Genomic DNA, 15,683 nt, shown 5'->3' on the forward strand with positions numbered 1-15,683 from the left:
CCCTTAACGACTAATAGAGAATACACACACACACACACACACACAGATAGAGAGAGAGAGAGAGAGAGAGAGAGCGAGAGGGGGTTCTTCTGTCAAATACAATCTCTTTTCCCGATTCAATCACGCCAAGGTTTTCCGAGTTACTTAACTGGCAATCTTCTGTACTATCATCAAATGAAAAAGGGTAGAAGTCGTTGTACGTTAAAGTGGACATTGCTGCTGCAATGTCTACTCACCCTGTTGCAGTAAAAAAAAAGATTAAAAAAGTAATCAGAATTAATTAAATATATAAATTAAAAATTACTTAAAACGATAAAAATGATAATAGTTTATATAATTAGTTTAAAAAAAATGATTGTTAAAACTACGAAACGTATTACGTCGGTCTTGTAAAATAAATAACGTCTTATCTTTTCAAAATAAATGCACTTTCATTATTTATTGTCAATTCTTTTTCAATCGTTTGTCTATATGGGCTACATTGTTAGGGCCGTATTTATGTGCGGGTAGTAGGACCAAAGTATCATAAGCGAAAGACGTACCTAGGTATACGCGTTTACGTAGATTTATTGAAATGAACATCGATGCTCATGTAAGCTAAAAAAAATCGCCTAAACAAAATCCCCAATTTTTCTGAAAATTAATTTTTGGAAGAGTATTCGCAATAAACAAATCCCTTCTCGGGAATATCCTCGACACACATCTTAGAACATAAGGACTGAACTACGAGTAACAATTTTTTCGGCATACTGTGGATCAATAGACTATACAGTGTATGGATTCAATGTGTATGTGCGTTTTTTTTTTATTTTACCCTAGATTCTAATCTTGTACGTGCAGGATGAAAACCTTACACACAACCTTGGACAAGTAAGAGGTGCATGAAAATGAGACAACTGTGTAACAAAAAAGGATAAGACGGTCGGGTTTAAATAAATTTAACAGAATTGTTGATACGATATCTTCACTACGCACCGACCTTACTTCCATTTTTTTTTTCAAAAAAAATTACTGAACTAAGTTTGAAATTATAAAATCTCAACACAAAGACAGACGACATTAAAGCTCACCTTGATAAACTTATCATGGATAATAGTAAATTAGAAAAAAATGTGCAAAATTTAAGAATATGGAATGTACGATATGTAAAGAGAAATATATAGCTTCCTATAATATATTAGTAAATAATATTGAAATATCTTGAATTTGGGAAATAGGAGAAGAGAATTTATGAAAACCTTTTGTACAGTCGTTGCATTATACAGTTTCTTTTACGTTTTGTACATTACCTTTACACTTAAAACAGAATGCCGTTAAAAAACGTTCATCCTACAAAAAATGAATATGGAGTTTTTAATTAATGCAAATTATTTCAGAACTGACGAATTCATATATTAATAGAGTAATAACTACACCAAAATTTTTAACAGACTCGGTACGAAAAGCCGAGACACAATTAGGGAGCGGCGAGCACTGACTCATCGAATACTAAACCGGCACTGATGAAATGAATTGTTCTGATAATAATAATAATTATTATTCAGAAACTAGTTATCAATCTATCGATATTTCGGAGATTCGGATTAACAACTTAACATTACGAAATTTAATCTAATTAATCCACAACCGAACTTAACGGAACGTTCAGTTACTTCCGATTACTATACGGCGTAAGGCGTATAGTAGTATTCATATAAGGTTGACTGTTATTCTTTCATAAAGGGTTGTATTATTGGATATCTACAAGTTAAATTCCAAGAAATGACAATGCTGTTTGGTACAAAAGGGAATCTTTTATTTTTTTTTTGGTTTTGTATTTCAATCATCAATCAGTCTGTGTGAAAGAAGTTTTAAATAATATTGTACTGCGTACTAAGTGACAATGCAAGACGACGAAACAATGAAAAAAATATTTACTTCTCATTGGAAAAAATATTTTTATGTTTAGCTCGATCTGTCCTAGAAAGTTATTTAATAAAAATTCATTGTATTATTACTATTATGATATCGTTTTCTAATATATATATTTATACAATAAAATATGTTTCGGCTCCAGTTTAATACGCTTAATTGAACGATCTATCTTCGCTAGATATATGTATACCAACAATGTACAGCATACACATTGAATCCATACACTGTATAGTCTATTCATCCACAGTATGCCGAAAAAATTGTTACTCGTAGTTCAGTCCTTATGTTCTAAGATGTGTGTCGAGAATATTCCCGAGAAGGGATTTGTTTATTGCGAATACTCTTCCAAAAATTAATTTTCAGAAAAAATTGGGGATTTTGTTTAGGCGATTTTTTTAGCTTACATGAGCATCGATGTTCATTTCAATAAATCTACGTAAACTCGTATACCTAGGTACGTCTTTCGCTTATGATACTTTGGTCCTACTACCCGCATATAAATACGGCCCTAACAATGCAGCCCATATAGACAAACGATTGACAATAAATAATGAAAGTGCATTTATTTTGAAAATAGCATAGGATTACTGTCTTGTGCCGTTCATAGAGCAATAGTAACCGATCCAAGTACCGTTACGAAAAATATTCATGTAAATAAATCTTATTGTCCAAAGCCTGTACCTGCCGGTATCGACCCCGATCCCTTATATAAACGGTATTGGTAATCGACGCGATGACCGCGTATCCACACCGGTTCAATAGTTCATTATTTCATAAATTTTTGTGAATAAATTGAGCCGCTCCCAAAAAGGAACTGCACCATCATAAAAACGCTGTGTCAGAATCTTCGCCGGTTAGCAGTGCATCGTACCGTGATAACTTGGATCTTTAACTTCTCGTGCGATTAATTTTCGTGTAAATTTTCTCCCGCTTTAAAAACGGGAAGAAAAAGATACTCCGTACGGGAACACTACAAAACGAGAGTAAAGAACAAAAAGGAGGTGTATGTATGCGAGTAAGAACTTCATATATCATTATTATCGATCTAATTTTACCCAAAAATGTAGGGCAAGGTACAGATTCAGTGAGCGTTCCTAAATCTTTCGTCGAAGTAAATCGGTCGTTTGCCGTAAAGGTTAATTCTTAAAGAATACGGTTTAAATGATATATTTAAAAAATAACATTACTTTATTAAAGTACGGACGATAAAATAGTTAATCGAATTATAATAGCTAATAATCGGTTATCTCTGCGTAACATTTGACTGTTTTATCAAGACTAAAACTATATATATACGTTTTTCTTATCTGCTATATGGCGTTGTCGGCATACACAAACACAAATTTACAAACACTACATACAATTAATTTATGCTTATTCGACAATATTTACGCTAAATTATTTTGTTATCTTTTAACGTACTGTGTACCTCCAGAAGAACGCTTCATAAAAAAAACCACTCGTTTGATAAAATGTTTTAAAATGCCGATCGATGAAAAACAACAATTTTGACATAAAACGAATAAAATTTAAAATCAATCACCTATTCAGCGAGGAAGATGTGGACGTCGAGGAACACGAGTAACAAGACGGTACGACTCCATTTACGCCAAGGAGCACGTGTCCCATATCCTCTATTCACTCCCGACGCAGATCCGCCGATATTCGTTAGTTATTTTGTCTCGATAAGGGAAAGTCGACAGATTAATACTAAATCCATAAGTATTCTTGCCTTCTCGTAAATCAACGTAACAGATAGGGAAGGAAGCTAATATTTTTGACAAAATGCACGATTTTTGGGGTCCTAAATTAATATAGTTTGTAGTGAATGCACCGTGCTCTAGGGTAGTGGGTTTACAAATGTAAATTTATTTATTTCTGGTGAAAGCAATCGTTATGATGGAATATGCGCACGTTACCGGAACACTATTAGGGAGTTTTGAGCACGAGCTACGGAAGGAGTTTTTCAATATTTGAGGTATTCATTGACACCAGCATCAAGGAATTCCCTATCTATCTACTGCCCTCTTAGATACGGAGTACAATCGTACGATTGATGTTCGTAACGTCATCGACACGTCTGACGATTCGATTCCTCAGTGTGCGGGTTGCAGCAAAATTCGAAATGAAAGTATTTTCAATTTCCCGATCTCCTCATCAGTACGTCCAAAGCCTATCTTCGCTAAGTTTTGTGAATACAAAAGAAAACAGGCGCGACTCCGACTACCTCGTTTCTCAAATTTAAGATGTCCTAGACGAGTACGAAGCCCGTAAATGTTTGGCATTGATGGGAGGTAACGCCAGAAATCTACAGAAAACTTTTGAAGAGAACAACGCACAGTTGTTCTTTTGAACGGGGAATCCTTTTCACCACGACAGCGTCCGCTTTGATTAAATGTGCAATTAATATCGCTAGAACGATAAAAATAGCCAAAGGTTGTGCCACTGCGAAAGATAAACAAAACCCGCATATCATTAAGGCTTCCTCGTAAAACTCATCGTTTGTCAAATTTACATCGCCTAAAAAGTTTATACAAAAAAACTGTTTTCAGCAACCGTCTGTGAAAAAAGATTCGAGGATCTATTTGAACACCATAAGGAGGTTAAAAATTAATGTTTTAGATGACGAGGTATTTTTTGGTTCTCGTAGAAAAACTTATTTCATTGTTAAAACCGATTCGCGATGCGATTCTTGTTCTGGAAGGCGATAAATACTTAATTACAAAGTGTGTGGTATTTAAAGAAATTAGAAAAAGATTTTATCGGTTTTTACCGAACAGCTTCCTCTCAAGCGCGGAACAAAACGACTACGTGAAGATTTTCAAGAACGAATGAAGACATTTGTGCACCCGATTAATTAAATCCAGCCTCACAGGGGTCAAACTGCACAGCCGAGGAGTTAATTGACGGAATGGTGTTCATCGACCGAATAGCCTAAAAAATGCCCGCGAATGAGAAATCTGTAACGGCGTAATTAGTAGGATGCAGGAGCAAGAAACAAAATATCTGGGCTATAGATTTCCCGCGAAGGTCGATAGATAGCACGGCACCCGTAGAACGGTGGTCAGAACTACTATGGAGGACTGACTAAAGTAAAGTAATCGATCGCATTTTCGCATATCGCTCCAGCGATATCAGCGGCGACTGAGAGGAGCTTCAGTCGTTTCTGTTTTATCCAGAAAAAAAAGAAATCGTCTAACGACGGAAAGGGCTGGGAAAATTAGATTTATAGGCTACAATTATTATCATTTTCAGAAAGAGCCCGATCGTGTTTCTCAGGTGACTTCAAAAGCCACCATATCGCAACGGCCGACTTCTCAAAAAAGTGAAGAGGAAGGAAGCGGAGAGGAAGATGATGAAGAATAAGGCGTAGAAATTAGCGATAGTTTAGAGTGAATTTTGTGGTGTTTATAAATATTAAAGCGATTTGTACGGTTTTTAACCTTAAATATGAGGATTAGAGTAATAAATCTGGTCGCATTATGCTTAGGCTAGCACAAATATACCCTCTAGGACTCAGCAGCAGGGGCACACAACAGTAAGAATGTGCATTTGTATCTATAATTTACCCGTAGCTATTTTTAAAGGAAAAGGGAGGATGTAAAATACAAATTCAATTAAAAATAATTAATTCCAAAAATTTCCGGGAGCATTCCCCTAAAAAAAAAATCACGGAAATTTACCCATCACTCGTGATGACATTCACTTGCGCCAATATATTACTGTACTCGACCGCTAAGCAACGCTGTCAGTAATGTTAGAAAAAGAAATCTGTGTAATCCTTATCCGAATTTTTCAGAAAGGAAAAAGGTTTTATATAACAATTTAACTTTTTTTTTGATATGACAACTGATATACAAGCGATTTTATTTTCCTGTAGGTGTTTTGAATACGTTTGAATGATTGTACGATACGAAATATTTTCACGTATGACTTAAATTAATTTTACGCACGTACATAGTTATATAAACATAATATAACACCATATAAATGTAATGATACTAGCATCCCCCGTCGCGGCTTCTTCAGCCCTATATGCATGCAGAACATAAAAAATAGGAAATAGATTTTTTAGTAACTATGTCTCGGTTGTTGCTCTCAAGAATTATTGCTATTCACAAAACAAATTAATTTGATTGAACAACAAATCTTCAGTAAATAAAATAAGAGAGCTTATACGTATAATTGGTCGTGGAAGAAATACTCTGAACGAAGATCCACTCCGACGCGATTGAAGATTTGGCCTTACTATATATTTTAATAGTAACAGCAAAAGAAACTTTGACGGGGAACTGTAGACGTTTAAATTGAAATGTTAATCTGTAGAGATAATGGGGATTCGAGGAATAAACGCAGTCTTTCCTGCCGCTGGCCTGGTAAGAATTATTACCTTCAATGGTATTTTTACGCATAGCTCTGATCTGTAGTCTTGTCTGGTACCATCGCATAGATCGGGAGGTTGAAGGTTATATAACAACAGAAATCGGAGAACCGACTTTTATTTTCAATGTATGAAGAGAAAATCGACCTTAAATTTAATAGAACATAATAATTTTCTGAAGAAATCGATTTCGGTATCGAATTAAATATTCCTCAAGCCATCAATATTTTATAAAATATGTGTATAGTCGTTATTCCCTTTAATTCTATTATCAAACACGTCTCATTTTACAAATATTGCAATAGTAATACCGATTAAGTTTATACAATGACACTAAATTTAGTAAATAGTATAATAACTGTTTGAAAAAACCGATATCGATATAGACAACGATCGATATAACGATATTAAATCTTACAAAAAAGTTCTACGTTATTTATTTATACTTTTTTTTTTAATTTATGATTAAAATAGAAGTGACATTGGCAAGGTTTGGATCTGCGGTAAATATTCCGGGGGTCATAAGAAAGCTACAGTTAAAATTTCTTGGTGCAGCAGTTTTCACGGTTAGCGGGAATAAACGAAAGAGACGTCGTCTCTTTATATAGTAATGAAATCCACCCTGAGAGGTCGCTATCCGTATCTGTTACATCTTCTCTATTCTCCGCCGAACGTTTGGCTTCTTGTTAGATTACCTTACAGGTATGCTATAATTTTTAACTTTTTTCTGGGCTCTTATTTTTTTATCTTCTGCCAATTTGAAATTTGGGCGCGGAGGAGATTAGATAAAGAGAAAAAATGTAGGTGTAATTAGAAGAATAAACGAGAATACCGTAAGAGTTTAATCAGAGCGATTGTAACAGGGACGCTACCCGGCTGGGTCGTATCGTAAGAGGGCCAAAAAAAAAATAGTGAAATATCAGTAGAAAAAAATTAGAAAAAAGTCGGCGGAAAATATAAACAATCTAAAGGGAAACGCGTACTACCAGGATTTTACTAATTTTTTAGCGGGCGATAAAGGAAATTGGAGAGACAAGATACAGTGAAGATATATCTGCCTTAGGGCAGATGACCGTAAACTTTGTAAATAATATATTTTCAGAAATTATTAAGTCAGATTTAATATTTATTAATGTAGGAGTTTGTATGTAATGAAATATACTCGTGTATATATATTAGTTTGTAAAATAGAAAATGTTTATCAGAATCTTGTAAAATATAATCCATTATGATATATAATAAATAGTCTAATACGAGAACCGTTTGCAGTTTGACCCTGGAAACAAGGCGTATATATTCGTTCCGTTTTTATCGTACGATCAATTCAGTAAAATAATCTTGATCCACATTTGTGCAGTGGGAGGAGGGAAGTTTCGGTGTAATCTGTTTAATAACAACCGAGCCGCCTACTGCGAATACACAGTAGCATTAATAGACATGATTTGAAGAGATGTGTTCACCGATACGTGAAAAATGCCCTTTTTCTGCGCGCTCTTTTAATATATAGATATCACACACAATAAACGGTTACACAATAGCAAACAACAGAACAAACCTCCCTCGAACTATCTATCTCCCCTTACCTGACCCGACGCACAGCGCGAACCACCAAGAGTACCCGGAGGCTTCAACGTTTCTTCGTTCATCTCTTCAAAAGAATCTCTAGGCTATACGGTTAACGTTTCTTTTTGAAAGAAACAATTGCGATATTTTTACGGATTCTTTCGAAAGGGGAAAAAGAACGAATCCGAATAAAAAAGAAAGGAATATTTTTCTGTAGAGACTGAGCGAAGAAACCGTATACCGATACGGAACGAACACCGACACTCGTTTGATATATGTTTGTACATCGTGAAACAAAGGAAGGTAAAATACGTTTTCTTTATTCGAAAGAATAAGGAAATACGGAATAAATAATAAGAAAAACTGAATAAATAAATAATAAAAAAGAATAAAAAAATAAGAATTACTCTGGGTTGTGATCCGATATTGCAAATTGTTCTCGCAAAAGTAGAATTTTCTTTTTTCTATATTCTTATTTAAATTATTTATGTTATTATTATTACTATTATAACATAACCGAAAAGTAATTGTGATCTTATATTAAAAAAAAAACAACACAAACGCATTAAAATTGAGTAACGATTGAAAAAATAATCGACTGGAAAATTCAGGTTTGTTTTATTAATTACCTCAAACATATAAAAATTCTAAATATAAATATACTAAGGTACGATTAAGAAGCTGCCGATTAGGTACGTATGAACTTAACAAAATATTACTTAACCTTACGTACAGGGATTTAAAATATATTTTCATTAAATCTCTCGTGAAAATTTGTAGAATATATACCTTTAATAGATAAAAACGAAATCAAAATAAAAGGATTAAAAAATACGTGTTATAAGATATTTAAATTAAAAAAATCTCTCTATGCACACATACACTCACATATACCGTCTGTCCCACGAAGAGGTATACGCTTTCGATTTAGTATCGCTCGCCATTCCACCACCGATTGTATTGAAACTTTACAGAGCTATCAACGAAGGTTGGAAAATTACTATGTGGAAATTTCAACCTTCTAGAATGTATAGAAACAAAATGGCTGCTTCCAAATAAAAACATCAATTTCCTATAAACCACATTTTTATTCCACAGTTTTCACAGTTTTAATCCACAGATTATGATTATTTCAAACGGTTTAAGTAGTATCACGTAATTTTATAGTTATTTTTGTTGGACTGAAATTTAAATAAAGTACTACCCCCAAATAGTTTTTGCTACCAGCTACCAGTCCCAAATACGGTGGACTGATAGCTATTGAATAATAAACGTGGTAACTTTTCAAATGATCACCCGGTATAAAGTTGAAGATAGTATACTTTCATTTTTTACAATAAAAAATAATAAAAGAATTAAACGCATTATTATATAAACGATATTAACGGTTCTCGAGTTCGTTTAACGAACGCACTCAATGTTATCGAGAAGAATTGCTTTTTTTCGTATTTTATAAATAAACATATTAGCAATAAGGTCCATCGTATGAAAAAATACAACAAGCTCTTTAGAAAACTATTGTTTACAATTTCTTTTATTAAAATGTAAAATGCGAAAGCGTTTGCAAGATAATGATCCTTTCAGGTAGATTCCCTTTCGCGTGTTTTATATATTTTTTTTCTCTAGTTTAATTTTTGATTTTTCATTGTTTTTATTACACGTTCTGAAGTAATTTTATTTATGTTTATAGATTCTTAGTATACATGTAGCTATTTATATATCGATGATAACGTTGCAAAATTTCTTTACGTACTCTTTTTTTTCTAAAACGTTAAATCGAGGAATAATACGCCTGCTCTAAGCCGTTTGAACTTTTAAATCGTCAAAATTTGGCGCTCTTGACGATGCGATATAAAGGAAAAGTTCAAAATGTAAATAAAGAAGTTTTGAAAAGTAACTTTGATTTAAAAAAAAGAAAAAAAACCATTTTATCGAGGGAGTTCCGAAAAGAGCTGTTTTTTCATTTTCAGTTAGTGATTAATGCGGTTAAAGGAAAAGATATGAACGGATCTATTATTAATAACAAAGAAAATTTCAAGTAAAGAACCTAATTCTTGCGATCGAGAATTTAATTTCTTGACTTTCGACCGTTATTCTCATGTAAATTACAATTTAAACGAAACAAATAACCTGTAAAATGAAATATATTATACAAAAATTAAATTTTTTAGTTTAATAAAATATTCAATCGATCGCTCTCTATTCACACATTTATGTAGTTAAAGAATTGTTTTAAAAATTTGCAATAGTTACTCCTGTTAAAATATTGTATTTCACTTACCGGAAGGAAGTCGTGACTTGCTTCCTTTTTCTTCATCATTTTCTTCTTCTTTGATTTTTATTTTATTCTCTTCTATTTCATCTTCTCCTTTTCTATCATCTCTATTACCTGTAGTTTTTTTTTCAATAATCAGATTGGAATTACAAGGTTGCGGAGAATTCCGCTCGATCCGATTAATTTGTGGAGCGACATCGTCGAGCTTCGGTCTATTACAGCGAACGACAGTCTCGTTACGTTCATCGGCAATAGTTTTCTTTAATTTATCTACAACAAAATAAATTAAACGGCAATGAACACACTACAGCTAGACAAGTAAATACAGGGAATATTTCTTTTTTTTTTTTAAATATTCTTAGAAAAAATAATCGACCGCAATTAATATTATGCAAATAAAAACATGCGCTAAATAAATAGTTATTGAAATATAAACGTACAAAAAATAAATAAAAAAGAGAAAAACTTGAAGAACCGTTAAAAGAAATCGCATTTCGATTGTTAAATAATCATCACTAGTAGATAAACAAAGTCGGCAGAGGATCGCGAGACTTTCTCGGCTACGCCGTCAAGTATAACTTTTAAGAAAGTAATGAAAAAAAAACTTGCTTCTCATTTCCAGTTCGGAATATAAAATAGGCGCCAAAGCTACTTTAATTTTAATAACCCTTTAAGCGATGAAGAAAAAAAAAGCTGAAAAACAAAAGCTAAATAACATATATAATCGAAATCAACATAAACGATCGAAATTTATTTTATGCGATATCCACCTGTCCGCAGAACGAATCTTGAAAAAAATTATTACGATCATCACCCCATATACAAAAATAGTTGAGTTAAAATTGAAGAAATTACTGAAAAATACATCAGTAACCACCTAATAATTTTTTTCTCACCGTTTCAACAACTACCGTATTTATTCGAGTACCCACCGCACTGTTTTTCTTGGTATTGGAGAGAAAAAATAAGGGTGCGGAGCTTACTGAAACATAGCCTTTAGCCAGGATAATTTATGTAAAATAAACGTTTCTTAGAAGTACCTCAATTCAATCGCATAAATATAGTTACATTAGGCTTTCGTTTATCAATACCGGATGCCGCTTATACAGACTACATCCTTAATTATTAACATCCTGTTCATCTTAACGATAGGAACGAAGTTACGGTATTTCTATAAAACCGATTCATTCTGTATAGGCTGCATCCAGTTCTAATGATACTACAGTTACAGTATCGGTTACCCATCGTCGTCTTGTCTATTCGCCAAAGTCGTTGTACTGTTTGCATATGTGGACGGTTATGTGCATTTTATCTGTTTAGTTATCTTGTAAAGTTTAATACGGTGATTTATTTTAATTACGCCATTAAAATGAGTACAAAAGGACAGCGTCTACGATCTTTTATAGTAAATGAAAAACTGCGCGTTATAGAAGAGGCTGAATAAATTAGAAATCGGGCGGCAGGAAGAAACTTCGACGTAGATGAAAGCTGCATTCGAGACTGGCGTAAGAAGAAACAACTTCTGGTGAAAGGCACTGGTAATAAAAGGGTTTTTCGTGGCTTAAAACCAAAATACACAGACAGAAAAAAAACTGTACGACTTTGTTATGAAAAAAGGAAATGCAGTTATGCTGTCACGACAGAAATGTGTCAATCATATGCTTGTTAAATCGCTAAATCATTGAATAAAGTCGATTAATTCCATGAAATTAGTAAGGAAAGGTTTTAAAAAATGCGGAATATCTAATGAGCTTGATGGTAGTGAAGACTGCCAAAAACCTTTGGCAGAGCGACGTGGAGACTACCGGTAACTCTTCTACAGACATTGACAGTGACAGTGACAGTGATTAATTAAAAATAAAATCCCATATTAAAAAGCGTATTGAAATGATCCTTTTCAACATGATACTGTCTTTTCGTTTTACTGGGCTACTGATTCTGAACTAAACAAGTACTTACGGTAATTAATTATTTATGTAATATAAATATTGTAATTTAAATGAACAAATTAGATGCTTTACTTTCTGAATATTTTCGTATTTACGTATTTTTTATTCATATCTGTTGCGCTTGAAAACACCGGTATATACTCGATTTTTTTTTTTAGATTTTCGGTCCGGAAAATCAAGGTGCAGGGTTTATTCGGGAGCGGGGGCTACTCGAATAAATACGGTAATTTCGACGACTTGGATACAAAAATTTTACAGTTGTTGGCCATTTTTTTTCGAGGAACATTGACTTTTAGTCAGAAATTATAAAAATAACTAGCGATTTCGATTCGATAAGTTTCTTTAGTAAAAAAATGAGAACGATATAAAAAAAAAGTCTAATTATTATCTCCCGTTCTCTCTTTTTTTCTTACAGAAGCTTTTTCAAATACTCCATCAATCGGTTCTCATAATTATCCATCCCAAGCATAACGACGATTATTTAAACTTGTTAAAAAAATTTCCGTATTTCTTTGTTTACTGAAAACGGATCACAGGTGGCTTTTTTTAAAAATAACATTGATTATCGTGGGGGGAAATAGGGACATTAACTGAAGACGAAAAATTATTAACAGATTTTTAAGGATATTATATTTGGCACATTATATAAGAGCGTAAAATAAGAATTACGTTAAAACGTTTTTTCAAAGATTAACAGAGTAAAGAACAGTAAATAAAATTCTAAAGGTCAATCTCGATATAATTATATTTTTCTTCTTATTTATTTTTTTTTTTTTACTGTTATTATGAAACGAGGTATAAAATGTAATAAATAGTAGTACAAAAAAACTAATAAATAAATTACAATTTCTCACGCACAAATCTACGTTAAAAATTGGTTGACATTTTGAGCTATTTCAATAAAAAAACAGAATATATTAATGAAAAAGATAAAATGTCGATATAAAATGCCGAATAGTACAGGCGAAACGAGCGTTCAGTCAGAAATATAATTTCTTCACATCAAAACTAATTTAAACGTCAAGAAAACATTTTTGAAAGTATCTGTTTGCAGCGTAGCTTTATATGGAAGTGAAACTTGGACGGTCGGAATATTTGAAGAGAAAAGATCTTTTGAAATGCGGTGCTATAGGAGAATGTTAAAAATCAGATGGGTGGATAAAGTGACAAATGAAGAGGTGTTGCGGCAAATTGATAAAGAAAGAAGCATTTAGAAAAATACACTTAAAAGAAGATTGATTTGCATGGCATTTCTTCCGCCACCACCCCATTCCGTCGTCCTACACCATAAGATCGAATGTCTGTGTCACAAACGGCTACTGAGTCTTGAATTAATTTAGCGACCAGTGTCCTAACTAGCTTCTAGAGTTAACCTGATTGCGTGAGCGAACTAAGCATGGTGCCACACACCACCTGCTTCGTGCCCTACCGCTCACTTTTCATATATTCTAAAATATGTAGGCGCACCCAGTCAAATACTAAAATATATATGACATTCAATAAATTAAAATACAGGTCGTCAAGACAGCCATTCGCTACCGCGCCTAGGTCGCTGAATGCCAGCAAGTACCTGTCCACCAATAATAAAGCGCTTGGAGCTTTGATTGGCTGATGGCCAGCCATAACTCTCGGGTAGCTTCCCACAGCAGCGAGGTAGGAGTCTTTCCCTTAAATAAACTACTGATGTCGGTTGAACAAAGCAACATCAAGGAACTACCACACGGTTCGACAATGCGGCTCACGCCACATTGACCCGCCGCTTATGAGTGGCCAATTGCGGCCTTGCGTGGTTGGAGACCACCTGGGCACCCGTTGCCCTTAAAAAGGAAGGAGGCATACCATCGCCCTGTCCTGTATAATCTACACAACGACCTTCCCATAGTCGTGGTGTGCCATTCTTGCTGCCATGCATCCATCGCGAGGCTGTAAAGTCTCCTCCGAAGGCGGGAGATGGAACACTGAAAGAAATTTAGAACCGGTGCATTGTGATCACCGTACTATGCTTTCCCAGAGCAGTTCCACAACCCGCCTTTCAAACAAATTGCCGGTTACCGGCAAGAGGCTGATGGGTCTATAACTGCTGACCACACTCAGACCCTTTCCTGATTTTAAAAGCACCCTCCCAAAATCCATTTTCCAGCAAGTCGGGAAGCAACCCCAGTTTAGGCATCCCGAGAACAGTTTACCAAGGTGCTCTCTTATGACAGGCAGCAAATGATAGAAAATATCCGGCTCAAGTAGGTCAATCCCCGGTGCCTTTCGAGAAACCACTCGGTCTATATCTACGGGTTCCACAGCCCGTTGGCCAGGGGGTAGTGTCTCACCCGCTCTAACACCGACTTTTGCTTCACTTTCCGGAGCATCTGGAAACAGAGTATCCAGGAACGCCTGGTAAGACACCGCTAATGTTAAAGTGTAGTAAAAACCATCGAACACTGGACAGCACGTGCAATGGCTTTGGTCGGTAACATGACTTCGCGAGCTGCCAGAGATTACGCTGCAACTCACGCATGGACTCTTGCCAAAACTTGAGTTTGGCTTCCATTATTGCATGAACGTACTCATTACGGGCGCGCCGGTAGATCCGCAAACCCTCAGCCCGCACATGACTAACGAAAATGCCCGTTCGGGGGCGACGCTAGTATCTTCGCCTAGCGGACACGCGCAGCACGCTAAGATCAGAGGACCACCACTTTTTCCCGGGTTTCCGCTTTCGTTTAACAGACGGCTCCCCGCAAGCAGCGGACATGACGGCTCCAGGCACTTTCCGGTCAGCAGACTGGCCACTACCTAAGGATCCGTCCATTGGCCAAGGCCGGCATAGAATCCTATCGCAGCCAGTCTTGATGGCCCGGCCGAATTGTTCAGCCATCAATTCCACCTCTTCCCTGTGCGCCGTGCGCCATTCCATCCCCTATAAGGCTGCCGCACACTCGCGCCGCAGCCTGTGCTGATCAGACCCCTTAGGTTATAGCGACCCGAATCTTGAGCTCTTGGACAGCCACCGTAAACGATGGGCCAGACAGTCCAACTACTTGTACACCTAAACAGATCGTCACCAAGGTCACGTCGATGTAACTTTTCCCCAGTTCGAAAGAGAACGTTGGCGGTTGTTCTGCCTCGTTAAGCAAGTAGAGGTTCCTGGCTTCAATGAAATGTGCGAAACCAGCACCTCTGGTGTCAGTGAGTGGTGAACCCCAGACGGGAGACTTGGAATTAGCTTCCAAAGCAACCAGCACTCTGGTGCTCGGGAGACCGTCCAGAATCCCGCCCAACGTCGCCAGCAAGTCATCGATACTCCATCGATGCTGGAAGTATCCTGACACCAGTACAACATCGAGCGTATCCATCGTGACTCGCACGATGGTAAATTGCACATCAGAAAACTGAGGCATCCAGAAGACACCTAAGGAGACCAAGCCGACCACGATCGCAGGGAGCGGCCGTTCCCCACGAGAATGAATAACATCGACCCCGTGGAAGCCGACCACCCTATCCCTGACCGTGTACGGCTCCTGGACCAAGAGAACCTCGAGGTCGTACTTCTCAAGAATCCTCTTGACTTCAATGGTGGCCGCCCGGGAATGATCCAGGTTTAACT

General features: G+C 35.8%; 1 protein-coding gene across 7 annotated transcripts in view; it reads right to left on the reverse strand.

Annotated features, from left to right (window-relative positions):
* Positions 1-15,683, reverse strand: part of LOC142323195 (Fanconi anemia group J protein-like) — a 428,180-nt gene that overhangs the window by 251,486 nt on the left and 161,011 nt on the right. For 6 of the 7 annotated variants that reach the window (XM_075362514.1, XM_075362517.1, XM_075362518.1 and 3 more), the window contains exon 4: positions 10,140-10,403. The exons of the other annotated variant lie outside the window; for it this stretch is intronic. In XM_075362514.1, coding sequence (XP_075218629.1) covers positions 10,140-10,403 — 264 coding nt within the window. The remainder of the gene's footprint in view (positions 1-10,139; positions 10,404-15,683) is intronic. 7 annotated transcript variants of the gene reach the window in all.

The sequence above is a fragment of the Lycorma delicatula genome, chromosome 4 (assembly GCF_047948215.1).
Source record: "Lycorma delicatula isolate Av1 chromosome 4, ASM4794821v1, whole genome shotgun sequence".
In the NCBI taxonomy this organism is placed as follows: Eukaryota; Metazoa; Arthropoda; class Insecta; order Hemiptera; family Fulgoridae; genus Lycorma; species Lycorma delicatula.